Here is a 27,230-nt window from a genome sequence, read left to right on the forward strand (position 1 = left end):
TGTGTGAGGAAAAGCAGCAGCACTTTTTTAACCACTTCTTCCCTCAAATTTCAGGTGGAAAGTCTATAAAAGTGGGATGAAGACGGTGGCGTCACGGGTCCATTCGTCAGTGGAAGATGCACGATGCTGCTCATCATAAGACATTCTGCCAAGCTTCGGAAAAGGCCGCAGAACCATCTCTGGAGTCACGGCGGCACATCGTTAAAAAAAAAAACAACCTGCAAACAAACCCTCGGAATGTTATGGAGGCGGTTGTTTGCTGTCAACAGAGATGGTGTTTGTCCAGTCGCACGACGCCAATACTTGTATACTGGCGGCCCCAAAATGTTACTCGGAGGCCGAGGATCAAAGATTCTCCGGAAGGATTCTCCGGAGCAGATTTTATATTCCTATAAAGTGTTTATATTGTTTTGTATGCACTTCAGATGATTATTGAAATACATTTAAGACTTTTTAAAATAAAAATCAAAAAAATCAAATGTGCAGTTTCTTTTTCTAAGAAAGTGGTGTTATATGGGAAATAAATCATTTAACAGATGGATTGCGTTATAAAAATCTGTCTTATTTGATGCATACCTGATGTAGATAAATACATCGGATCATCCTAGTATTCTTAGTAAAACTTAAGTTGCATTTGTTTTGTTTTTAAACCCGTTTAATTTAAGGGCCGATATCTACAATGGTTTTGACGAGAAAACCTTTCTTACATTAATAGCTACAGACAAAATCAGTGCTCGAACCCGGGAATTCCATGAATTTTTCCCCCCCCCAAGTCTGTTCCTTTCATGGAGTTGATTGAGAGCCACAGTTAGAAGTAAAAGATGCTCTAAAAATGTTATTTTGTGACTAAAACAAGCCGAGTCGAGAACCTCACACAGTGCCTCTCAGGTGACGAGGGTCAAGCGCGTCACCAGGTTTCAGTAAAAATCACACGAGAAAGGAGTCGTAAACGTCGAGGCCTCCTGTGGAGTCGGAGTCTGTCTTGTAAAAGGAGTCCCTGAAAAAAAAAAAGGGGGTGGTCGGTGGACAAACACAAGAGTCTTTGAATGACGACCTCAATATTTGATGGATTCTCATGAGCTGGCGAGGAAGTCCGTCGGCTCGTGCTGATGTTGACCGACCATTGTTGTCCTGGTCGAGAGGCAGAAAACGAAAGCAGCGAAAGATGAATTGAAAAGATTTATTAAGCACATGTTTCACACAAAAAAAGACACTTGCTATTGATCCAGGACCAGCCTTCAGCTCCCCCTCAGTGCAGACGATGTTTGTTCCTCGGTAACACAAGCAGCGGCGGGTCACCCCGGGTCGTAACACAGTGATAAAAAAACCTCCACCTTTGATCCGTGACCCACAACTCCTCGGCTCTTTAACCATCTCCAGTCTCTGAACCACACACACACACACCAGCTCCTCGTCCAGCAACAAGTTCTGAACACCGGTGTGTGTACGTGAGCGGAGGCGAGTCACTCGGGGGGGAAAAGGGAGACCCGGGGGGGGGTGGGGGGGGGGTCAGTGCTGGACCGTCTGATTGAGCAGCCTCTTGCTGAGCGATCTGTTGTGCTCCATCAGGTACTCGATCAGGTCAGACTGCTTCTCCACCACCTCCTCCAGACCGGACCCCACCCTGGAACACAACACCTTTTAGTCTCAACTGGACTCGACATCTTTGGTTGAATCTCAACACACGTCATCATCATCATCAGAGTCTTCTTCATACGAACGTTCGAATGTGTAGAACATCATTTAAAATGTTAATCAAAGTGTTAATACATAGAATAGGAGCTGATATTATTGTCTTATAGACTGACTTAAAAGAAGCCACATGGAAATTCAAATGCAACCAAATTTTGTTGCAGAAAAATGTCTTATTAGCATGTAGACGACTTAACCTCTCGATTAAGGTTTAAAGGGGGGAGAGCGACACCTTCGGGTCCAGGTGAAGGGGGCACAAAAGGGGCAGAAGACCCCCTTGAAAATTGCAATGCATCTCATTTTTATGAAATTTGAATTAGCATCTAGACTACTGACCTCTCAGGGAAAGGGGGCAACAACAACATCAGGTCCAGGGAAAGGGGGTACAAGAGAATACCCCCCACTAAAATTCAAATGTGGCCATTTTTGATGATATTTAAATGTACAGTAAGGCAGATTTCTAGCTCCTTGTACCAATGATAGGGGGGCGCAGGGGGAATAGAGGAATTTTAATTCAATTGTACAATTGTGAGTTCGGGGGCAGGAGTGGAGTCAAAGTATCATGATGTTCTGTTCTATGTTAGTCTTTGTATCCTCTGTCTTTGTTATTTTTCTTTGATCGATGTTCTTTATCTTTAGACCTAGATTGTATCATCTTGTTCTTTCTCTTTATTTCTCATTGTTCTTGTTCTTATTTTATTTTGATTATTTTTGATGAAAAATTGCTGTATTTGCTGTTGCTAATTGGAAACAAACAATTTCCTGAAGGAGACCTCCTGAGGGATCAATACATTTTTATAAAGATTTCCATAACTTCAGCTCCAATTCGAACCCCCCCCCCAGGGGCAATGCCAGCTATTTCAACTAGTAAATATAATTCAACAATTTTATTTGAAACCCAGACAATTGACCCCGATTTCGAACTAAATGTTCATTATTTAACAATTAAAAGCATCTCCTTGATTCTTAAATACATTTTTTAAATAACAAAAACAAGCAACATTTCTGAACGACGAGTTTTTGAGCATCAAGTCTGGTCTTAGTGATCCTGGACAGACCTGAATCCCGTCTCCGTGGGCGGACGAGAGATGCTCTGGGAATAGTCTTCCTCGCACACGTCCGGGGCAGGCGTCTGCTGGTTGAACCTCGACACAGACACTGGAAACACAACACAATTTATTTTTCTTCCACATTCAATCAGGATTACACGTCGACCCCTCGGGTGAGAAACTCCACGCGGAGGTTCCTCCTCTAAACACACGCTTGGCGTCGTATCCTGCACTTGGCTCTATGAGCTGCCACATCCTGCGCTCGGAACCTCCAATTCTCACACCGTAAACATACACCTTTACGATCGGGGGGGCCGGGTTCGAGGAAAGGTGTGGCCGCCGGTGTAACGGCAGCTATAAGAAGATCCGGGACTTTAAATATGGGAGATAAGTATGTGTGAGAGTATTGATAAGACCCGAGCGTCATTAGTCGGGAGGAAATTGTCAGGGAGGCTCTAAAGAGAAGGATCTTTGCTTTGCCAGGAGAATCCCGGCGGCTTCTCTCTCACACACACGATCCGGGGAAAATACTGCGGATTCCTGCATAATGAGGCAATAAAAGTGTGTAGAAGTTACAGTCGCTGCAGGTCTGTGTGAGACGGAGGGAAAGCATCTCAGAAATGTAGAGGACAAAAGAGTCTAAAGAAGTTATTTGTTTGTGGGGAGCAATTACAAGGAGACATTAAGAATAATAAACGTGTTGTTTCTCATTGGAAAACTCGACAATACTATAAATACTGATGCTCTTGGGAGTGAATTGGTCACATGACGTTTCTTTTTATAATGGAAATAATTATAATAAAACCTGGCATTTATACACTTCAACATGTATAGAAACTATTAAAAAAAGGCAACGTTATATGGAAATGTTACAACCAAAAGTAAGTTTTGGTCCTCTTATGTGTGCATTCCTTTTTGTTTGAGGAGAAAATAAAAATCTCTGACTCAAATGTTGAAGAAAATCTAACATCCGCTTTAAACCAGACTTAAATAAAGGTGTCTGTGAGTGAACATACAGTATATGAAAACCACCAACACAGTTGAGGGTCATTTCTAGATTCTTCGACGTCTTAGAAGCCGTAGATAAAGTTATAAAACAAGTAAAAACTCAATGCTCAACTCTAAGGTACCAATATTAGGTACAAAGGAAAAAAGTCAATGTGGATGTGTAAATGGGGAAATGGTGAACGTCTGGCAGAGTTTTAAGGAAGGTGGCGCATTTCTCACCCGCCTGTGTAAAACTCACACTACAGACAGACACACACACACTCACACACACACAAACACACATGCAGCTGAACAGAAACGGCCTTGCACGCAGACCAAGCTTCAATTACTGCTCCAGAAGTGCACATTTCCAGGTGATAACAGCAGGAGTGCCGAGGTGTCAAACTCTCATTGTTCCACATGGAAAGTTAAAAAAACGCCGGAAATACGCGACTGCAAAATGTCTCCTTCAGGCAGCGACACCTCCAACGACTTCAACAATGGATAGGGCAACACCTAGAAAATATTCTTTTTTTTGTGAGTGATTTAGGTCAAAATTACAGTGCCTTTAGTAGGCGGAACACAAACCAATTCTATAAAAGGACAATTATGTGTTATAAAAAGCTTCAAATATGAAAATAATTACACATAGACTGAACATTCTAGTTCTTTTATACATTAATAACATCCAGAAATATGATTTTAGAAAAATAAAATAGAGTGAGCATCAATTTCTGATGATATTGAGATAAATACAATTCTACTTTACTGATGTGTTAAAAAGGTGCACCCCAGGGCAACCATCTTGGCACGCTTCTATAGCTTGAAGCAACACTTTCTTGATCTAAAAGCATTGCTCATAGTATATATGAACAATTACTTTCAAGGCGTACAAACCAGCAACGCTACATTGATCACACAAAGAACAAGTTGTGCTTTTAGCGGACGCCATTTGAGGACGAAAACAATACATAGTTAAAATACTTATTTCAAAAGGTCAAGATGACTTGGAAACAAACACAGCAGCCCAATAAAATAAAGCGAAAGCCTGCACAAATAAAAAGGTCTGAAAATGCTTTTTGAATAACTGTGTGTTATCAACACAACTTAATGGAGCCATGAGCGCATGTTGTTTTGAGACAACACCCGTTTAATCATCCTTTTATTTTTTTCAAGGAAATTGAGGAAATTTCATTGGCACTCATAAATACCCATCATGTTAACGGTACACAACGTTTTGTAATGAACACAACCAATGACCCTGACGGTCCAACTGTTAAGAGGAACTAACCTATAGTCTGGTCCACATTTGTCAATGTCAAGGGCCTGCAAGGTCATTCTAAGTAGATCAATGTTCATTTAGGGATGGTTGACGAATAAAGAAGTCAGTGTTTAACAGACAATTATACAGAGACTTTCCATTAAAGAAAAATTGAAGTTTAGGAATTTGATGGGAATACGACAGAGTTTGGTTAATAGAAAATGTGTTTGTCAGGCTACGAAGAATGTTAAAAATTGAGTCAACAACCCTGGTCTAGTCGAACAAAAGTTCCACTTTATCCACTAGAAGGAAATTCAAAATAGGATAGGAAATGACAACTTTACTGTAATCAATCATCTAGATTTAACACACATTTCAAATAGTCACTTGATTAACTGATAATCTTTCATATTTAATTCATATTAAATAATCCTATTCTTGCATTCACTTAAACTAAACTCAGGTTCACAACTCAAAGGCCGAGGTCACAAAGCCTCACACACACACAGAAAGATTAAACAATCCCAGACTCCCAGGAAGTCTGTGTGAACCTGTTTGAGAACTCACACTGAAAGACTCAACAGACCAGTAAGTTGCTGGGAACAAACTCTCTCGAGAAGAAAACAACTTTGGTAAATTTCCACTACAATCACGTGCGACCGGCCATCTTAGAATAAAGTGTTTACAGTTACTGACCAATCCTACATTCACATTTGACTAGAGGTGTTAACCTGAATATTCTACTATAAAGATCCACCATTTTGTCTGATCTTTGCGTTCTGGCATTCGAAGACGTCTGCGATAGATCTCTCTGCTTGCTAGCGCCCGTGATCACGTAAGTTCTTATCTCTGACTTTTGCATAATTCACTAAACGAGCATTATTTCTCTTAAACTCAATACTGTGTCTGTCTTTCTTGTCCACCACCACGTACGAGACCGGGGAGGGGCCGGTGTTCCTCGGAACAGAGGAAACCCCTAACACTCGTTCAGCATTCTTGCCGGCCACCACACCTGGCTTTATGCTTTTGGGCACTTATTCCTCGCATTCATCATTGATGACCGTGTGTTTTCCAGTGTGTGTTACAGCTTGTGTGCCCTGCAGTGACCATGCAAAGCAGAGATGTATATAAGGGAAAAAGCCTTTGAAGGCCAGAGCGCTCCTTTGATGTGCATGGAGCTCTATAGCCGAGAGAGTATTCATGTTTAAATGAGCCGCAGAAACATACTGCAACCCTCAAAGACGCAAACGGTTACAATCGTCATGCACTTCAAAGGGAGGCTGAGCTAGTCCTTCCTGTGTGGACCCTTCAGGCACCGCATCTCGATCCCCTCCACATTTCAGCGACATATTTTCGTCACCTGGACAGACGCCGAGAGGGTCACGCTGCGAGGCGTTGCTGGGTCCGTGTCGTGGGTGAGCGCACTGATCTGTGCTGGAATGTGACCGTGGAACTCAGATACCCCCCTTACACACACACACTGTAAACAACAGGACAATGTGTGTGTGTTTCCCTGTTAGGGCGGAGGAGCCGAATGCTACCCTTTGGGCTAGGCTAAAATCCTAATGCCCCTTATCTTCTCTCCTCACTCCTCTGGTATCTCCATCCACAATCTGTACCCTTCAGCTGCCAAACACTCCCTTAATACAAATTTCCTCTCAATGCAGGCTCCTTAAAATAATCAATATCCTCTCATACGGAATGTTTAACAGACGTTTTCCCCTCATTATAGGGGAAGACAGTTGGTGGATTAGTCCTCATGAATTCACTCTGATGTTGCCACTTGTTCTCACGTTCTGGTTTGAAGGTTGACTCGGCACACGATTCAACTCCCAAACCATCATGAATGAATAAAAAGTTCATTTAAATTTAGCAAATCAAAGTTGCTAAGAGGGAAAAAGGAGAGCCAACATGAAAATATTAAGTCGAAACCTGCTATAGTCACGCTGTATTTCTCCACAACGCTCTATAGTATTTCTCTGTGAAGCTACGTAGTATTTCTCCACTAAGCTTTGTAGTATTTCTCTGCGAAGCTACGTAGTATTTCTCCACAAAGCTACGTAGTATTTCTCCGCGAAGCAAGGTAGTATTTCTCCACAAAGCTTTGTAGTATTTCTCAACAAAGCTTTGAAGTATTTCTCCATGAAACTCTGTAGTATTTCTAATGACGCTCTGTAGTATTTCTCCGCCAATCTCTGTAGTATTTGTCTGCAAATCTCCATAGTATTTTCACCACAAAGCTCTGTAGTGTTTCTTAACGAAGCTCAGTAGTATTTCTCCGCAAAGCTCAGTGGTATTTCTCCACAAAGCTCAGTATTATTTCTTCATGAAGCTCTGAAGTATTTCTCCGCGAATCCCTATAGTATATCTCCACAAAGCTCTTTAGTATTTCTCCACGAAGATCTATTATTTCTCTGTGAGTATTGTTTTTCCAAGAAGCTCTGAGGTATTGCTCTGTGATTATCTGTAGTATTTCTCTGCGAATATCTCTAGTATTTCTCCTCGAAAATCTGTAGTATTTCTCCACAAAGCCCTGTATCATTTCTCCAAGAAGCTCTGGGGTATTTCTCCGCGAGTATCTGTAGTATTTCTCTGCGAATATCTGTAGTACTTCTCCGCGAAACTCTGTAGTATTTCTCCACAAAGCTCTGTAGTAGTTCTTGGGTAGTAATACTACAAAGCCGCACCATGCTTAATATGCCTTCTAGCACAGTATTTTAAGAGCTGATATCCAGACATTTCCAAATAATAACCACTTAAGCCATCAATAGCTTTGATAATGTAATGAGAAAAACACTGTTTCTCTGCATTCCATGTTTATTTTTATTTTTGTTAGCAACATGACGCACAGGAGCAACTACTTCATTCATACCGAATGTTATCAATCTATTGTTTTTAACACCTGAATTAAAAAAAAAATGGATGACTTCACACTGCCTTCTGCAGTCCACGAAAATGGAGAATGTGAACCTGCTCTCATCTGGTCATCACTGACAGCTCATGTCAATGTTGATATCAACCTCTTGACACCACAAAACCTTAATGATCTGCTGCCATAACAAACAACAAATCCTCAGTCTCAGTTTACTTCATCGCGCCACAAATCAGCGCCGTCCGGCCACACAAGTCAAGTGGCGTACCTCACCACAAGCAAGCGTGTAACGTCCATGAGTTTACAACTGAGCCGGTAAGTCAGTGGCTTATACGGCGTTTCATAAAAAGTGGAGGAAGGACAAAAGAGGGATATCAGGAGGGAGAAATCAGCAGATCAGCAGAAGGAGAAAGAGGGAGGACAGGGAGCTGAAAGCTTAATTGTCATGCTGTCAGGTCTGAAAAGGGCAGGGCAGGTATTGTGATGCGAATTTGCTCGGATGGAGAGTTGAGCGAGGGGGGGGGGGGGGTTTGTGTGCAGTGTAATCTAAAGGGTGTGTCTCCATCAACTACATCACATCATTCGTCAGTGTGCAGAGTCAGCTTTGAATCAGTCTCCATGCTTCCCAACTCCAGTGCTGTGTCTCAAATCGCATACTTCTCTTAGTATACTAGAAGTTAGTATGCATCAGGATAGTGTACATACTAACTAGTACGCAAATTCTCCACAGATAGTATGTCTCAAATCAAACATTGCCGCTACGCACTAACAGGAAATGACGCGACAGCTTCTTCTTCTACTTCTATGTAACGATGTTTCAACCAGCTGTTTGAACGCTATCGCCACCTGCTGGCAGCACGTTTTGCAAGTTTGGAAAAAGAAATAAAGAAAAAATATGAGAATCTAAATATTCGCGAGATATTTAAGCTGATATCAGCACCGAAGACGTCTCATCCTTCTGCTGCGGAAAATACACCTGTAAGTATATGCATATATATATATATATGACGTAACTTCCGTTTAAAACTTTAAAACGTCACTAAGATGGAGCCGTTTGGTGTGGTTAGTGTCCATCGAACCATATTCAGTTTTGTGGGCGTTTTGGTACGCAAATTTAGTGTGCATGGTGCACTAAATTTCGCATACTAAGAATTGAGACACACTAAAAATACTAACTTTGAGTACGCTAGTATGCGATTTGAGACACAGCACAGATGTAGCCACAGAACACCAACATGGACTGTATGCCAAAGACTGCGTTGCATTAGCGAATGCAAAGTTCACTCGGACGACACGTGGACTGACAAAGATCTACACAAATTCAAGCGGCATTCCCACGTGCCATCATGCACCTAGTTTGAATCAGTTTGCCTGATATTACGTTGGTGACCGGTAAATGAAGAGCTTTTGTCTCAGCTCTTTTCCCAGCTCTACAGATGACACAGAGACCTCGTAACTGAAGATGATGCGCCGACTCATCCGTCAGTCTCACGTCCTTCCCTCACTCATGGACCCCAAGATGCATGAACTGAGCTTTTTTATTATATTTAAAGACCAGCCCTGGTCATGATTGACATGTAGTTGCTCATCTTTGTTCATGTCAACAACACATAAAGTCTGAAATTGGATTTTTTTTTAATTACACAGGCTGCGATTAAAATATATATATATAAATATATATAAACACACATTTAAAAGTAGGTCAAAAGCGGACAGAGAGGAGCCTTTCATTGTGTTTTACTTATTCTTTGCAATTTGTGTGACATCATTATTTGTTATATTGTCCATCCCTGGTGTGTTGTGCATCGCTGTGTTATTGAAGTTTTTTTAAATTTTAAAATGTACATAAAGATGTTTTATTCAAACTCATGTATCAATCAATTCATTTGTCATTACGCGCAGTCCCGGCCTACAAAGAAGGGTTAAATATGTACATTTTATCAAATGGTGTTTTGATCATACAATGAAACCGCACAGTATTTCCGAAATTATTTGTTCAGCCATATTTCTCAGAGATGGAACAAATACTCAGTAGCAAAAACATGTTTTTTCTTCTGCCATGAGTAAACTTTCTACTTTACTATCGTTGTTCACACCAATTATTTAAACGCTGTTCCACAAAAATAAAACATTGCTTTACTTAATCTAATAAAATATGATTTTTTTTAATGCTAGTAAATACTTGAAATACTTGTAAAATAATAATGTTTGACCTCAAAAGGTAGGATAATGCCCGTTTTGTATATTGGTATAGATTGCTCTTTATCTATAAAAATATGCCAACAATGATATTGTCAGAAGAATACATTCTTACTAAAAATAGATCAGGTGACTCAGCTTACCTATGTAATAGACAAGTATTGGAACTACCAGGAACACCTCCACGACCAAGATGCTGATGATTAAGTACGTGCGTGTCGTAGTTTCCAGCCCAGTTGCCTGAACAGCCAAAAACATCGCCGTTCCTGTGGAGAAGAATTCCGCTCAGTTGCACTGTCACCTGCTGGAGAATGCGTGGAGATGCAAGCGAGCTCGGTACCTGCCGAGTGGACGGTCAGTGGCAGGAACTTGAGTGATTTCGTCTGTCGGTAGAACTTCATGTATCCACGCCTCCGCAGTCCACTGTGACTTTGCTGAGAATACATGGTGTGGATTTGCACCATCAACCACATGAACGCCTTTCCAAACGCAATGACGCTGTCGCCCTTCACATCGCCCAGGAGTTTGGTGCATTCCTCAACGTCTCCCAGTTTGATGACACATGTGAGCGCCAGGATCACCGCCAGCACCACAAACACCACCTGTAGGGAAACAAACTGTATTTAAGCAAGAGTAACTTTGAGCAGTTTTTGGAGAATTTTAATCCAACACAGCAGTTGGAGAGAATTTTTAACTCTCTAAAAGATATAGTCAAAATTCTCTTTTTATATTGGGCTATGAAAATAAATCCTAAACTCATTTGTTAGATTCAGTTTTAATAAATATTGAAAAAATGGTTAAAAAAAAGAAAACATGGTAGTATAAAAGTGAGATCAGAATATTTAAAAGGTTGAATTTCACATTTTAAATGTTGAAACTTTTTTATTTAAATTATATATTAAAATGTTTAATTTGTTGTAAATTCCAATCATTGTGTTAAACAATTTGAATGTTTTTCAAAATGAATGCATTTTATGAACAGATTTTGATATATAAACATAAAAACTGAATTTAAAAGGCTGAAGATATTTGATAGTTGAATTATTGGAAGTAGAATATCAAACTCCATTTGTAAAAATATATATTTTGAAATTAAATTCCACCCATCAATATACAAAGATTTAAATTATTAAAAAATATAATTGAATGCTTAAAAACAAAAATCATTTCAATTAAAATAACATCTCAAAAGTGTTAACATTTGAAATGTTAAATTAAGCCACTCAACTCTCTGATGGCACTGATATACTTCCATAAAAGTTTTAAAAACAGTGCCAGCTGTGAGAATTTCTATTTTTTTCATTTTTATTTACTGAACCCTTTTCAAATATGTTAACATTAATAAGTAAGTAAGTAAGTCATTTTTATTTATATAGCGCTTTTCCAGACCAGGGTCACAAAGCGCTTAGACAATCAAAACAATATTCAATAAAGTATATACTTTAAAGGTCAAGATAAAACTGAGAACACAACAGGAGTTCCAGAAAATCAATGTGCATTTTTTGTTTTAATGTATAAAATCATCAGACTAAGAGAACAGATTTTGATTTTTAGTAGTAAGTAAGTAAGCAAGCTCTTCCACTAGAGCGGGTCAGAATTCTTGCTGCAGAGTTTTGAATTAACTGCAGGCGAGACAGATCCTTCTTGTTTAGACACAAAAATAAACTGTTACAATAGTCTACACGAGAAGATACAAACACATGGATTAAAAGCTCCAGATCATATTAGGAAAAATATGCGTTAAAAATGCTTATTGGGCCATCAGGATTATTAAAATAAAGTACTTTATAACCGATATCATGCACCAAAAAAACAGTATCTAATCAATCTTGAAAGACAACTCGACTTCAGAGGTTTTCATACATGCAGCAGTGAGAGTAGAGCAGTGTGCCATGTTGGTAACTTCCGGAACTCCCTCTTGATGGCCGAGTGGAGAGCGTCTTCCGATATAAGAGGACCCTCCTCGGGGCAATACTCCTCCGTGCTCTGGGTCAGGTCTGCGGGGTGTGCAGGTGGCTGATCAAACACACACACAACATGAATTCAGATATTAAAATAGTTTCCACAGGCTGTCCTCAAAGACAGAAAGTAGACACCATTAGTTTTCACATTAAGTGTTGTAGACTGTCAATCTCCAACCGGTACACACTTGCAACTCAAAGTTTAACCAGTTTCCCAGCAAGAAATAATATTAATCATTACGTTTCAAAGAAAGAAATTAGTTCATAATAACTTGAATGAAAGGGTTTAGATGCCAATGTTCCTGTTAGACTTATATCATGTCTAACACAAAACTAGCCTGCTCACTATTGTGCATATGGATGAGAGATAAGATAAATACTTCCAGATTTATTTTGCTTTCTAAAGTAAAATATTAAAACAAGAAAATCCCTATTTAAAAGTCTAAATTGAATGCCAAATTATTGCCTTTCACGGGACATCAGCTAAAATCCTAGATCACGTTAAGTAAACTCTGAATAACACAATAACAAACTGCTATTGTAGCCACAAAACGTGCTTTTAGTGATTTAAATTTTCATATAATATACACGGGGTTAGCAGGAGCAACTAGCATTTATTATTCGCAAAGTCATTGGCAGCATAAAACACTCGTGATTCCGACAATGAAAGTACAGTAACGACATATTCACTGTCATCTCTAACTGTTACACCTGGACAATAAACACTCGTTTAAAGGTTCAGTCTTTCTCGCGAAGAAGCAACGCTGGTTGACCAAAGCGACACAAAACATACTTACATCATCTAAGACTCCTCGGGAGGTCATTTAGTTTTCAGGTTGGACTCGTTAAAAAGAAGAAAATATTAAAAACAAGCCGCCAAGGCTGCAACCGTAAACATGGTCACATGACTGATATGCGGAAGTGTTTTTTTCCCCCCGCCTAAACCTTTATTGACCTAAAGACAAGCGCACGCGTCTATGTACATCACAATCATTTATATTTTATTTATTTATTGTGAAATATTACATTAAAGCTAAAATACGATGCAGATAAATCAAATCCCCCACAAAAAAAAAAAAAAAAGATATTATACGAAAGTCCCGCCCCTTCAGTGAAGTTTATTTACGTTGACATTGTTGTATATAACGGCGTCATACATATTAAATCAATATTTTAATAATTATTTTATCTATTTAATCACATTTTACTAAATCACAAATGTATTATAAATAGCAAAATGGCAACCATTATATTTTTATTTGTTCTTTTTTGACTTTAGATTTTGGACTTTCTTTTATTGTCATTGCACAGAAAAAAAACACAGCAGTGAAACTGGCAACGAAATTTCGTTAAAAAAACACAGGGTAGAGTGAAGTTATATATAAAAAGTATAGATATAAAGTAAAGAATGGTGCAATATAGTATAAACAGAATAAATAACGTTTTAAATATTGCATATAATAATTAACGTATATAAAAGTAAAAATATAAATACGTTAAAAAAAATAGTGCAATATGTTATAAATATAATAAATACACAATATAATAAATATTGCATAGCTCAAGTTATATTTCATTCAGCAGTCTGATGGCCAGAAGAAATATACATAATACATCATTTACATTTCATTAAAGTTAATTTACAGAAGTATTTTTAATTTATTTAAACAAAAACAGACGGTGATTAGTAATGGAAGTGAAAAAACAAAAGCTCCTTATTTAAAATATTTTATTGACAAACATAAACTTGCTATAAAAGACAAAACTGAGCACTCTGGAGAAGCAATAACAAAAGAGACGCTCTGGGGAGGCAACGACTGTGAGAGAGGCAGACGACCGAGGAGACCTCCATAGACATCGTGGGCTGGCGTTATTTGGATATGAATACACATCAGGGTTAGAGCGAATAACTTTCTTCCAGGGTTGTAAGTCAGCGGGAAGGGCCCGGGGCCCCCGAGGATTTATTGATGCTGGTTTGGAATAACTTCCAGTTGGATGCAAACGTACAGATACATGCAAGAGTTCACACAAACAAAAACACACACATGCACTCAGAATCCCTTCCGTCCCCAGAGGGTCCATGTCAACTTGCATTCAACTCAGAGTAAGGCACTGATTCATCGCAGGAAAATAGAGAATGAGATGTTTTTTTTTAAAAGGAAAACTATTAAACTTACTGATAACATGCGTTTTCATTCTTGTTCTTTAAGAAATAAATCTGGGGGGAACTTACTGATATAAAAGATGAGGGAAAACAATGCAGGCAAGAAATCCAAAATGCACACGGTTACATATAAAGGTCCCATAAAATGTCAGTTTATACAAAATAGACGATTTGATATAGAGTTTAATCTGATATACGCTTGTGATAACAACGCAAACATTAATGCTAACATCCCTTTTCCCAGTATTCTCAAGACGGAGCTCTTTTTTCTTAAAAAAAAAAATCTATGAATGAAACAAAGTGGCTCATAGATAAACACATACATGTTGAATTGTATTTCTTTCCAGAATCTGTGTGAATCCCGATCACTTGTGGGAACCAGACACTCGGAATCCCTCGTCTTTTATGACCGATTGAAAAAGAAAAACCTCATAACAAATAAAAGAAATACTTTTACCAAAAGATGTCGCCGTAAATTAGTCTTAAATATATATAAAACATGACAAGGGACCTTTAAGAAACTCTCACAATAACTTAAATAAAGTTTTCATTCAAACTCTCAGTGGAAAATAAAGAATGAAGCTGAAATATTTAGAGGAATAAGGCATTGAAATGGTTAAGCTACTTCAGATAATTCGACTCTCGCGCCTGGAGTCACCCGATCATAGCTGATTTCATACATTCTTCCTTGGTGTGTAGTGGAATCATCGTGGGCCGGAGACGGTGAAACGTTGCTGCTCATGGTTGGATAAAGTCTCAGAGTTCAGAAGCTTTTGTTTTTTTCTTCTTCATTAAAATCCACTCAACTCGTTTGTGCACGTTGAGGTCAATGAACGAGAGAAGAAGCTGCGGTTTCCAAATATTTCCCAGGATTCAAGTTGAGAGATTGTGCAATAAGGTGGTGGTTTGGGTTGAAATCAAAGACGGGGTCATCATAGCGTGGTGGGCTGCCCCCTACCTGCAAATAAGGGAATGACACGTCAGCGGGTTCTTTGAGCTCATTCATTTTCTTTCTACTTTTAATCAATAAAAAAAATCATAAAAAGGTTGGTGGACATTTTCTCAATTCATTTATGGTTATTGGCTTGTTTTTGATCGAAAATAATATTTATACAATATCAATACAACTTTATAAATAATGAAATTGTCGCATGTTCTCACCCCTTGATGCGATGTAGCAGTCATTACAACTTAGCAGTCCGTTGCGAATTCTCACATCAGTTCCTGCTGTGGTGTCACCTAGCTTGCCATGACACACACCGCACTGGCAATGACAAAAAATATATACATGATGAGTTGTAGCCTACGATCTCTGACGTGCACAGAAGTCTTTGTGTGTCACCTTAAAACACGTCATATGAAAGAAAAGTCCCAGCGTGTCGATGATCATCGCAGCTCCTTTTCCCAACGGCTGAGAGCAACCGCAGCATAATCTCTTCCCGCTCACGCACCTGAGAACACATGTTAAGATTTTCACATATAAAGAAACATGGCTAACACACACTTCCGATGTATACCTGCTGGGTGATGGAGGCTGAGACTGTTTTACCGCCACTGCTTCATGGGATTCCGACCTGTGACCACAATTTTATTTGTTAAAAAAAAAACTGTGGGCCTATTGAAACCTTTGATCAAAACCAGGTGTAGTGACACTAAAACACGTCTATGACAAACACTATGGAAGTATGTTGAGGTTTTTTAGGCTTTAATTATTATTTTCAAACAATTAAATTAAAAAGTTCCAAAATGTAAAGGTATAATTTGTTTTTATTGGATAATTTATATATTTAAAGGTTTAATGATTAAAATAATAATAATTTAATAAACATTTTCTGATATCGAGTGTAATGTTTTTATTGTAATAAATAAAGAGACAACACTTGTATGCATGTTTTTATATATATAGTTTAATAATAAGCAAAACTCTGCTTTGGATTCAGCTACGATGAATTGACATGCCAGTGCTTTCTACTCTTGGTATTTTCTGGTGGCACAATTATACCAACAATTGTATATTCAATTTAAAAGATGCTAAATAAAAAACAACAAAGTAAGATATTTTATTTAAATGATTGGAATTTGAATATTAAACATTATGTGTCACAAATAATTGTATTTAATTATTTAAAAATAAAGTTCAACTTTCCTATATAGAAATACTTGAATTAAATTGATATTAGGTTAACCCTTAATACGGACCAGAACACCCCTGTCTGTTGTCCTGGTCATGAATATTGGTTAATTAAATTTTTTTTTTTAAATGAATTATTCATGTTTTTTCAAATTTATACTTCATTTTACGGTAATGTATTTGGTTTTAATTCATTATGTTTAGTTTTATTTTACAAATCTCTTTTAATTTCATTTTTATATTCGGCATTGCAACCACAAGCATAAAAGATTTCTGATTCTTCCATATATTTCTAAAATCTACAGCACCTTACACAGGAAATGGATAATACTTCATTATTATTACTATCAATAACTGTCAGTTATTTGTTTAGGTTTAAGTATTTGACTATTTAATTATGTTACGTTGTCTAAGAAAATGTTAAATGATGCAAGAGTTACAACATACCGTTTTACAAAATGTGCCTGGTCCGGCTGGCAGTTCCGGTCCAGAGAGGCCGTTTTCCACATTTCCTGTTTCTTCAGAGGTTCCCCCTGGTATACAGAATCTAAAATAATAATAAAAAAAATCATACTTTTGAATACAAACGTTTATGAGGATTTCTTAAAAAAAAAAAAGAATCTTACCTTGTAGGAAATGAAGCTTCGACATGTGCTGGTCTTCATTCCCAACGTGCTCGGGTTTGTTGTCTACAACTGCAGTAACACTCTTGTGGTCCGACGGTAGAGTCGCGAGGCCAGAAGGGTGAAGCGGAGCCACCGTTTCCTCCAGGATCTTCCGTTCCTTTGACAGGTTTCATTTTAAGGGTCAATTTTTTAATCCACTGACTTCATTTTTACAAATATTAGGACAAGATATTTAAGGCTTATGATCCAAATAAGAAGTAAAATAATTACAATTTTCCTCGTTATTTATGTGTTTAAGGAGATAATATACTGGAATCAAGCCCCTAAAGATACATTTGTGAGAGTCTGACCTCCTCGTTGTGCCTCCGTTCCTCCTCCGCGACCTCCAGCTGAGCTTTCTCCCACTCCTTCTTCAGCTTCTCCTGTTCTTTCTGATATTGCTCCTGCGATCACAGCGGATACACATCAAACACTGCACGACACACACGCTTTACACGGACAAGCGTAGACACACTCGTCCGGTCTCAGTCATGAAGCGCAAGTAAATGTCTGCCCGGTTAAAGAGAAACCTTCTCCGTGTTCATGAGGGACGCGGAAGATCTGATCGTAAACACGTAAATATTTGATGAATCTAGATAGTGCTGTCCACCTGTCACACACACGCCGCGAAATGAGAGAGAAAATTACAATTTTAAGTGATAAAGTGGAGTTTAAAAAAAGTTTTCTTTTCTTCCGTTTGTTGTCGAGTTAAAAATATGTATTTTATTCCCTTCTGTTCATTGTGTAGTTGTGAAAGGAAGGTCAAAGTGCTGCAGGGATGTGACAGATGTGGTTAATCATCCTAACATAACTATCTTATTAGACGATAAATATACATTCAGATCCCAAACAGACGAACCTCTGTAGCTAAAGAGGCTTTTAGAAGCCGTTAATCTTGCCATTTTAAAAGATAAAAAGTAAACTATTTGACTAGAACATCACTCCTTATTGAGGAAACCACTCTGTCAGGACATATAACTGACCATTGTTTACATATTTAGTCATTTAAGCCGATTATTAGCCTATATTCTGATGTTTTATTGTCATTATTTAGTAAAGCTTTGCTATGTAGAAACAATGTGTAATTTATGAAGCAGTGTCATGTTGTTTAAAGGTCAGTAGGTGGCGCCATCAGTTTGAAAATGATGTTTCATTAGACTAGTTAATAAACATAATCTACATTTTAAACCTGATAATTGTAAACTAAATGTGTTTTTTTTTCTCTTGTTCAAAGGTATAGTGATGATCAATAGTGACAAATAAGTTCTGCTCACGCTTCACGAATGAGACACACCAAGGTCGCTTATTCACTGCAGTCCACCGGTGTACCTTTAGGAGGCGCTCCTGCTCTTGTTGCCATCGTTCCTGGCGTTTACGCTCCTCATTGGGGTCCCACACCCAGTGATTCACGCGTTTAGCCAAGTTCAATATGGGGGTCTCAATCTTACCCCCAGCAACCATCAGTCACAAACACGTACAGGTAAAAAGGAGGCGAGGGGACAGAAAGAAGAGGAAAAGTGAGACGTTCAGCTGCAGAGACAAGACTAGTGCAAGACAAAGGATCAGGACGAGGTCATTTGAAGGATGGAGGAGGAAAAAGAGAGGAAGCAGAGGAGCTGGATGAGATGACACTTACAGATGCGCTGCTCTCCTCCAGGACGTCTGAGGAAGACGAAACAGAGAAGAAGTGAAACCTTTTGTTGCACTGAGCGTCGTCTCATCAATCTTTGATCATATGTGTGACAAACTGAAGCTTTAAAAATAATCGCAAGAGATGCAGATACTTTTGTGATTGTGTTTTGTGGGTTATTTTCTACCAGGTGAGCAAGTACATTAAAAACGGGCAACTTCAAAACCTTAAGTTGAAATGATACAAACATATTTCTTTAATATAGTTTATCCTATGAAACTACAGTCGGCTTAATTTAAGCGCTCACGATTTAAACTTGATTTATTTACCGGCGACGGTCGGGGAGTATTCCACTGGGCTCGACAAAGATGGTGGACTTTGCTTTTCTTCTGCCGGTTCCTCCACCGCGTCGCTCTTCACCTGCACGAGAAAACAGGTTCGCGTTACTCAGCTTGAGAACATCAAACAGAGTCAAGAAATGTTGTTGTACTTCAATGAGTCATTACAAATACAAATGTTGACAATTTAAATATACACAACGTCTATCACACTATGTTGCACAAACACAATTATTTTCATGAACCAACACACTTTTTGAGTCAACGTTGTCTTGATGTTCCTTCAAACTGTGAGCAGCATTTGCCCTGAACTAGTATTTATTTTGAATTTAAATAGGACTTGAGGAACGTTCGTTGAGTTGGCCGACAACAATACGTGAAAAGTTCATTAAACATATTAAACAATTTCCCAAAGGAGACCTCCAGAGGGATCAATAAAGTTTTATCCGTCCGTCCGTCCGTCCATCCATCCATCCATCCATCCGTCCGTCCGTCCATCCATCCATCCATCCATCCATCCATCCATCCCTCCACCAATCCTTCCATCCATCCATCCATCCATCCATCCATCCATCCATCCATCCATCCATCCATCCATCCATCCATCCATCCATCCACCAATCTATCCTTCCCTCCACCAATACTTCCATCCATCCATCTACCTATCCATCATCCACCCATCCATCCATCCATCCATCCATCCATCCATCCATCCATCCATCCATCCATCCATCCATCCATCCATCCATCCATCCATCCATCCATCCATCCATCCATCCATCCATCCCTCCACCAATCCATCCATCATCCATCCATCCATCCACCAATCCATCCATCCATCCATCCATCCATCCATCCATCCATCCATCCATCCATCCATCCATCCATCCATCCATCCATCCACCAATCCATCCATCCATCCATCCATCCATCCATCCATCCATCCATCCATCCATCCATCCATCCATCCATCCATCCATCCACTAATCCATCCATCCATCCATCCCTCCGCCAATCCATCCATCCATCCATCCATCCATCCATCCATCCATCCATCCATCCATCCATCCATCCATCCATCCATCCATCCCTCCACTAATCCATCCATCCATCCATCCATCTATATACCTAAAATGAGCTAATATTGTAATATGTTCACTGTGTTTAGTATAATATGTATTTATGTTGAGTCACTGTGAACTTGCTTTTGTAACAATTCCCAGACGTTGGACAAATAATTGTTTCTAGACAATATATTTTAATAATTAACATAAATGCATTATTTATTTAGTAACCGAAACTGAATCAACATAACCACGCTGCAATAACACTGTTCCAACACTAGGGGGGAATGTGTTTGTTTCAACAATAATAAATAATAATCCAACCATTAGCTTGAGTTTGAGAGCTTGTACTTTCGGTTTGTTTTCTATACAGCACATCCAGATAAATATGTGATTCAAAACTTACCTCTCCATTGCTCAACTCCTCCTGGTATGGTTCCACAACTGTCTGAGTCAGCTCCGTCACGATCGTCGTCGTGACGACACAGTTTCTTCCTGGGAACAGGGAGCTGATGGTGGAGCCTGCTGATGAAGATGAGGATGAAGACTGAGAAGGAGGAAGTGTAGAGAAGGCAGGAGGAGACAACGGCTCGGGCATCTCTTGAGTCATCGAAGACGGTTTAGAGGAAATGTCCTCCTTCATCGGCGTGGATTCCCTCTCCGGAGTGACGGGCGGCGACGCTGGAGAACGTGAGACGTTCAGAGAAGCGTCGCCGTTCACTCGCACCAAACCGTCCGTCTAGACAGAGAGGAGAGTTACAAACGTGAAATCTTTGAGTCAAACTTAATGGGCACCTAATGCTAAAACCCAACTCTCCTGACTTATTCACATGTTCTAAATGTTGAAGTCTTCAAAATGCAGTAGTTCATTCATCATGACGTTGCTCTGTTTTGAAGTTATTACTTAATAAAGTTCTCGTATGAAATCTCGCCAAACAAGATTACGGTTTAAATCATACATTCTGACGTCACACTGGTGAAAATGTCCTCCCCTAGAAGCCCTAAATCAGATAAGAACCTACATGTTAATAAACAAAATAAATATTTATGTAAACATGGTGAGAGTTACGTCTGCCTTTAGGTGTTTTTGTAATGTGTACATTAAGCAGCAAAACTTTTTCTTTATTATTAATTTTTAATGTACAAAACGGGAGTTTCAGGGGTGAGTTTGAAATTTACGTGAGTCCTTTAATGCAACTCGTGTTTTTGTGACCAATCAGAGCAGAGTGGGCGTGGCTACTTGGACGAGACTTCTTCTCAGCCAAAACAGCGCATCTTAAGTGGGCGGGGCTTAAGCGTATTTTCCAATGTAAATATCTTTATTCAATTTGTGCAAAAAGAAAAATACTGATGAGTATAATAGAGGTCCTAGAACAATTTAAGAGACAATTAAATCCTCACATTAGGCCCTTTAAAATCGTCCGCTCACCTTCATGCTTTGGGAGGTCCTGGGCTGGCGGTACGGCTTGGCGGTGAGGAGCGGGACGGGTCTGGAGGCTGCAGTCGTCGGGGACGGGAGTTTGAGCATCGGCTTCATGCTGAGGCGCTGCACGGGTTCAACCTGAGCAGGTGCCACTTCAGTCTGTGCAGCAGAAGAGCAGGGCGCCCCGGCCTGGTTCTGCGGCGCCTCCAGTACTGGTGTATGATGTTCTTGAGCAAGAGGTGTTTTGGGTTTTAATTTGTGTGGAACATTTAATGGGGTTTGTGGAGCAGCCACTGACGGCTCTTGAGGCGCCTCTTTCTTAACTGCTGCTGAAACTTCTGCTTCTGGGGCGTCCACGGAGTCATCGGTGGGTTCGCGCTCCTCTTGGTTTTTCTCAGGATTGAGTTTAGAATCGGACCTGGGGAGTTTTAAACTGTCCAGCGTGGCGTCGCTGATGGTGAATCGGAGCGCGTAGTGCTGCAGGACCATGGCCGCCTCCTCGGGACTGGCAGCTTTCTTGTAGGCTTCACAAAGATCAATCTCTCGCCTCTCTCTGGGGGAACATCGGAGACAAAGATTTGACTTTTCAACTTAGAGGTTTAAGAAAATATCCATATACCTAAACATCGCAATATTTGTTTTCAAGATACTTTATCAATATTCAACATAACTTTATTGATTTTAGTTTTAATTACAAAACAAAATGTATTTTTACATTAAATGATATACTATTGTCATTGGCTTTCAAATTACATTTTATTTTATGTTTTTTTATTTTAATAAAGTGTGTAAAATGAAATAATGTCATTTATTTTTATTTACAATTGCAATGCAAATATTCACAGCGTTTGTTCATCTTTAAGCTGCAATGAAATGTCTGGCCGCTAAAAGGCAGCAGTCATTACGTAGCTAAAGGAAAAATGAAATCCTGCAAGATCCGGGGGATAACTGAGGACGAGAGGATACAGTCGACTCCAGCCGCTTTTAGAGACGATGTTTGAACATGTTTTAGTTTCAAAACATATAAAAGCAGTTACAACTTTTGTCAAATGTCATTGTATCGTTTCCCCTGATATGTTTTGTATCGCCGGATCCTTGGTAATTGAGTATTTAATAGTGATGGTCTGATGAAGCTTCATGAAGCAGTGTCATTATTTTCAGAGCCAGTAGATGGCGGTCTCTGCACTATTTTCCTTTGTTTTGAACAACTGTATTAATGAAACATCATTTTCAAACTGATGGCACCACCTACTGACCTCTGAACAACATGACACTGTTTCATGAAGCTTCATCCAACCATCACTAGTGTTTAGTATTACGCTCGACTTACTTCTCCTCTAAAATCTCTTTGTAGGTCTTTATGCTCTTCCTTTTGCCGCCGTCGATCCCGTCCATCTTCTTCGCCATCCTCTTCCTCTCCTCCTCTTTCTTGATCAGATCTTGGGATGCGCTGCGGCGGCGGTTCTTCCAGCGAGCCAAGTCCTGAGAGCAGTAGGGTCGAGTCAGTCTGAGGCCAACACTTCTGGAGTCTCTCTCGTGTCGCTCACATTCTGCCACTGGTCGTCGTCCTCCTCGAAGTTATTGTGTGGCTCGTGCATCCGCTCGCAGCGCGACTGGCTCAGTGATGGCAAGTGTCCCACCTCGTCCTCGTTGACGATGTCGCTCATGCTGGCGCTCCTGAAGAGGACACATGGTTGGTGACGACGTGAGAGATGCAGGAATGAATATTATTTCTAAGCATTGATTTTTTAAACTTCCTGAGCCTCCTCCTACCAGGGAAGTACACATTATTATCATAATATTGTTACCCAAATTATTAACATTACTTGAAATATAAGCAACAATATTTTTCGCAACAGATAATAAGTATACGGAGCTTCCTGGAGTAACAATACAAAGCGGAGCCTCGCTGAGTACTACTAAGTTATTGTACCACAAAGCTTTGCGGAGTAATACTACAAAGCCTTGCAAAGTTATACAACAAATCTGTAAGTAGTAATACTACGGAACCTTGCTAAGTTATACTACAAATCTTTGCGTATTAAAACTACAAAGCCTTATAAGTAAGTAAGTCATTTTTATTTGTATAGCGCTTTTCCAGACCAGGGTCACAAAGCGCTTAAACATTCAAAACAATACTCAATAAAGTATAAACTTTAAAGGTCAAGATAAAACTGATAACAGGAGTTCCAGAAAATCAAGGAAAAGCCTGAACAAATAAAAACATCTTAAGATGTTTCTTAAAGGAGTCCAGAGATCCATCAAGCACAAAGAGAGAGGAAGAGTTATACTCAAAATTTACACGTAGTAATACTACAAAGCCTTGCAGAGTAACAATGCAAAGCACAGGCTTGCAGAGTAATACTTTGAAACCTGTACTACAAACATTTTTTACATATTTTTGCTCCGTTTACAACATAAAATGTGTTAATATTTTAACACATTTATGTTAATGTAAAACATGAATTTTGAGAAAGATTTTAAATGCGTCTTATATTTGGAAAAACAAGGTACATTCTCAGGAAGATAAACCGTTTTGTAAACGAAATACATGTGATATCAGACAAGGAAACAGAAGTTGATTTAAGTTGTGCAGATTGAAAACAAAAAAGGAAGAAACAGGAAAAGAAAGAAAATAGAGTGATACAGGAAAAGCATGCTAGTAGAAGATTAGATTATAATTCAACAGAAATAGATAAACTAAGCTCATGCAGATCAGATTCAAACTTACTCGGTGTCCTCAGACAAATACTCAACTCGTCGACTCATCCTAAAAGAACAGAATAGAGTTAAAAAGAAGTCGGCCTGGAGGAAGCTCACTTTTCTTAAGGCAGAGATGCTCGTCATAACACGCGGGGAGAAGCTGTGGAACAATCACTGAAGGTCAAAGGTGGACATGCATCTGGCGTCTCACATCATGGGAGGCAGATCGTCCTCTAGCCAGGACGTCTTCTTCCGCGGTTCCTCTTCCCTCCCCGTGTCAGCTCTCGCATCAACATTCCCTAATAACCCCTCTTTAGAAATGTGACTTGCAGGTGAAGGACAGGAGAGTTCAGGGGTACAAGAGTCAAGGATTTCTGTGGCTCCTTTGTCCTCCTCCGGGTCTGCACACTTGCTGGATGGAGCTTTGAAGGGCAGAGGTTTTTCTACAAGTGGGATGTTGCTGCTGTTGAGATAACCACGCGGCAAATACAGGTCATTTGTAACTGAATCACAGTGATTTAATGAGTTGTTATTTATTTTATTTTGGTGCTGCACATCAAAGGTTAGTGGTTTTCCATTAGTACACAGCAAATAGATATTGCAATATTTAATTTCACGATACTGTCCATATATGAAACGGCACTGTATTGATGTTGAATTTACAATTAACGTGCAAATATTCACAAGGCTTGTTCATTTTTGTGCTACCATAAAACCTTCGGCCACTAGATGGCAGCAGTCATTACGTCCACAGCAAGTAAAGAAAAAAAAAAATCCAACAAGATCCCATAGATGACTGAGGACGAGAGGATACGGTCGACTCTAGCGGTTTAAAGCTGATATTTGGACATATTTTGGTGTCAAGCCTTATGAAAGTAGTTCAGACTTCGTCAAGTGTCATTCGGTGTGTTATTCTGTAATACCAAAGTACTTGGACAATACTACAATAAACCCTTGTTCCTGCAGCGTCGCAACATATCGTATTGATGCCCATGTATCATGATACGTATCGAATCGTCAGGTACAGTTTGCTGAAATGTTTCAACCCTCAAACCACGCTGAAGTCAACAATTCATTGCTAGACTAGTTAAAAAACGTGCACAACCAAGCATGACTACACAACAAGTCTCTCAAAGCATATCATCACAACACAAGCTTTGTTAGTCCACACCGTCCACAGCTGTACCTCTCGCTGGCCACCTTCTCCAGGTGTCTAGTTCTGTTGTCCAGCGGCTTCATGGCAGCGACCGGACTGACCGTGTATTTGACAGATCCAGGAACTGGTAGAAATCTATTGGCCGACAGGCCCGATTTCTGAAAAGCTCCGGTCCTTCGAGCCATCATGTCATCTTTTGCCAGATCTGGCAGAGGCTCATTGTCGTCATAGTCTTCCTCATCATTCAAGGAGGTGGATCGGACCACAGGCGCGTTTGTGGTGGCCTCAGTTGGACCGGGGGCCAGCTGCTGCTCCGGTCTATGATAGAATCCTTTATGTGAAATGACTCAACACAACCCTTCTATCTACAATCTATCTATCTGTCTGTCTGTCTGTCTGTCTGTCTGTCTGTCTATCTATCTATCTATCTATCTATCTATTAAATAATGAATTTAAAATGAACCTCGACTAGTAAGAAAATTGATTTTGGAAAATGTTAGTGATGCAAAAGCTATAGTTATTTATTTATTTGTGTTGCATTCTGTTGCAATTTGACCTGAAACTAAAATTTCAGTTTTTAGGGTTAAATTCTGAACATCTTTTCAAATGTTACCAGTTGAACCCTTGATTAAACCATATTTTTCGTTACTTTAGAGTTTTTATAAGCAGTTTTTTTACTCTTTTTTTTTTTTTGTTTGTCAAAATTTCGGTTACATTACCTTTTGTCCACATGGGTCGGTGGGAAAATTTTTGTCTTTTTTTAAAATGATTTGTCGGATGTGTAGAGTAGCATAAGAACCAATAACTTGTATCACTAAATAATAATTATAATACATCATATTTATATTGTTCTTTTTTTCTACACATAGAAGCTAAACAAAACAAAGGACAAGACTTAAGTATAAAAATGACAATTAAGTGAAAGCATTTTTAAACAGGTGGGTTTTGAAAACTGTAGTTTTGTACAGTTTATTAAGTGTCCATGCCTCATTACGTGCCTCATTATATAATGATAATTTCAGACTTGTACTTGTAATAAAACTTAGACACATGTTGTATCGATACTCCTAATCCAAGCAGTTTATCAGCAACACATGCCGTTAGAGACGCCGCTCACCTGACATTGACTTTCCTACATTTCTGCACTTGACTCTGCAGGGCAGAAGTGGAGGCGGGAAGCTCTGCCTGTGCACAGCGTTTAGATGCAGGCAGTGGCAAAAAACTGCCGTAGCCTGATGGGCCTGGTTTGTGAAAAAACCCCGTCCTCCTCGCCATCATGTCATCCTTCTGGAGGTCAGGGATTCTTTCCTCTTCCTCTTCTTCATCATCCTCCTCTGCTCTGTCGGCGTATTGAGCAAGACGAGCGTCCAGCTCGGCGGGGGAGGATGTAATGGTGGGACTCCAGGGTAAAGGGTCTACAGAGGTTTTCTCATTCTGGCTTTCCTCTTTCATCTGGCTGTGAGAGCATGGCATTACACTCACACAGCAACACCTGCCTATAGGCTATATATGTATATAAGGGGCAGAACTAGAAGCAAACCCACAGTGCGGCTACAACAAAGCAGGCCTTTGAAAGGATGAATAGAAATATATCAGTGCCATCAGAATATTGAATGGTTAAATCTAACATTTCAAAAGTTGAAACCATTTTTTTTCCTTTTAAAAATGTTTCTTTGGAATAATTTAATTATCTTTGTTTCTGATAGGTTTCATTTTAAATCATTGGAAAAAACAAACTAGATATTATTATTCTAATATTTGAAAGCAAATGATTTTTAGACTTTTAAATACAGTATAAAAATGTTGGTATAATCATGTATCGAGAATCCATCATGCGACGTGCAGATGATAATGTGATGACGAAGAAGGACCGACGTATCAGTTCATCATCGCGGATTTCAAAGCAACGGTATTGTCCAGTGGAACTATTATTAT

The 27,230-nt window shown here is 39.3% G+C and overlaps 2 protein-coding genes across 3 annotated transcripts in view; both read right to left on the bottom strand.

Moving 5' to 3' along the window:
* Positions 1-1,160: 1,160 nt before the first annotated feature.
* On the bottom strand, positions 1,161-13,098 carry tmem192 (transmembrane protein 192). The gene is made up of 6 exons (XM_087808186.1): positions 12,819-13,098; positions 11,924-12,076; positions 10,401-10,662; positions 10,204-10,326; positions 2,751-2,850; positions 1,161-1,624 (listed from the first exon to the last, which is right to left on the bottom strand). Exons 1-6 carry the CDS (start codon positions 12,843-12,845, stop codon positions 1,510-1,512), a joined length of 780 nt encoding a protein of 259 aa, XP_087664312.1. The 5' UTR covers positions 12,846-13,098; the 3' UTR covers positions 1,161-1,509.
* A 637-nt stretch (positions 13,099-13,735) lies between these two features.
* LOC148089545 (LIM and calponin homology domains-containing protein 1-like) overlaps positions 13,736-27,230 on the bottom strand; it is a 30,839-nt gene continuing 17,344 nt past the window's right edge. The window contains exons 14-31 of one of the 2 annotated variants that reach the window (XM_087808199.1): positions 26,413-26,751; positions 25,326-25,613; positions 24,351-24,602; positions 24,168-24,206; positions 22,984-23,113; positions 22,767-22,918; positions 21,443-21,989; positions 20,420-20,752; positions 18,941-19,031; positions 18,618-18,643; positions 18,311-18,424; positions 17,293-17,385; positions 16,943-17,099; positions 16,764-16,863; positions 15,703-15,759; positions 15,528-15,636; positions 15,347-15,449; positions 13,736-15,143 (exon numbers count right to left, since the gene is read on the bottom strand). In XM_087808199.1, coding sequence (XP_087664325.1) covers positions 15,118-15,143; positions 15,347-15,449; positions 15,528-15,636; positions 15,703-15,759; positions 16,764-16,863; positions 16,943-17,099; positions 17,293-17,385; positions 18,311-18,424; positions 18,618-18,643; positions 18,941-19,031; positions 20,420-20,752; positions 21,443-21,989; positions 22,767-22,918; positions 22,984-23,113; positions 24,168-24,206; positions 24,351-24,602; positions 25,326-25,613; positions 26,413-26,751 — 2,956 coding nt within the window. In that variant the 3' untranslated portion in view covers positions 13,736-15,117. The remainder of the gene's footprint in view (positions 15,144-15,346; positions 15,450-15,527; positions 15,637-15,702; positions 15,760-16,763; positions 16,864-16,942; positions 17,100-17,292; positions 17,386-18,310; positions 18,425-18,617; positions 18,644-18,940; positions 19,032-20,419; positions 20,753-21,442; positions 21,990-22,766; positions 22,919-22,983; positions 23,114-24,167; positions 24,207-24,350; positions 24,603-25,325; positions 25,614-26,412; positions 26,752-27,230) is intronic. The other variant, XM_087808208.1, reaches the window with a different exon arrangement.

This window comes from Callionymus lyra, chromosome 1 (genome assembly GCF_982586985.1).
Source record: "Callionymus lyra chromosome 1, fCalLyr1.hap1.1, whole genome shotgun sequence".
Lineage (NCBI taxonomy): Eukaryota > Metazoa > Chordata > Actinopteri > Syngnathiformes > Callionymidae > Callionymus > Callionymus lyra.

Bases quoted from the DNA above. Each gene is read 5' to 3' on its own strand.
- tmem192 (XM_087808186.1), bottom strand. From the start codon at position 12,845: ATGACCTCCCGAGGAGTCTTAGATGAT. The intron at 10,327-10,400 runs GTACCGAGCTCG...TCTTCTCCACAG, and splicing joins ACTGACCGTCCACTCGGCAG to GAACGGCGATGTTTTTGGCT. The intron at 2,851-10,203 runs GTAAGCTGAGTC...TTGTGTTTCCAG, and splicing joins AATACTTGTCTATTACATAG to TGTCTGTGTCGAGGTTCAAC.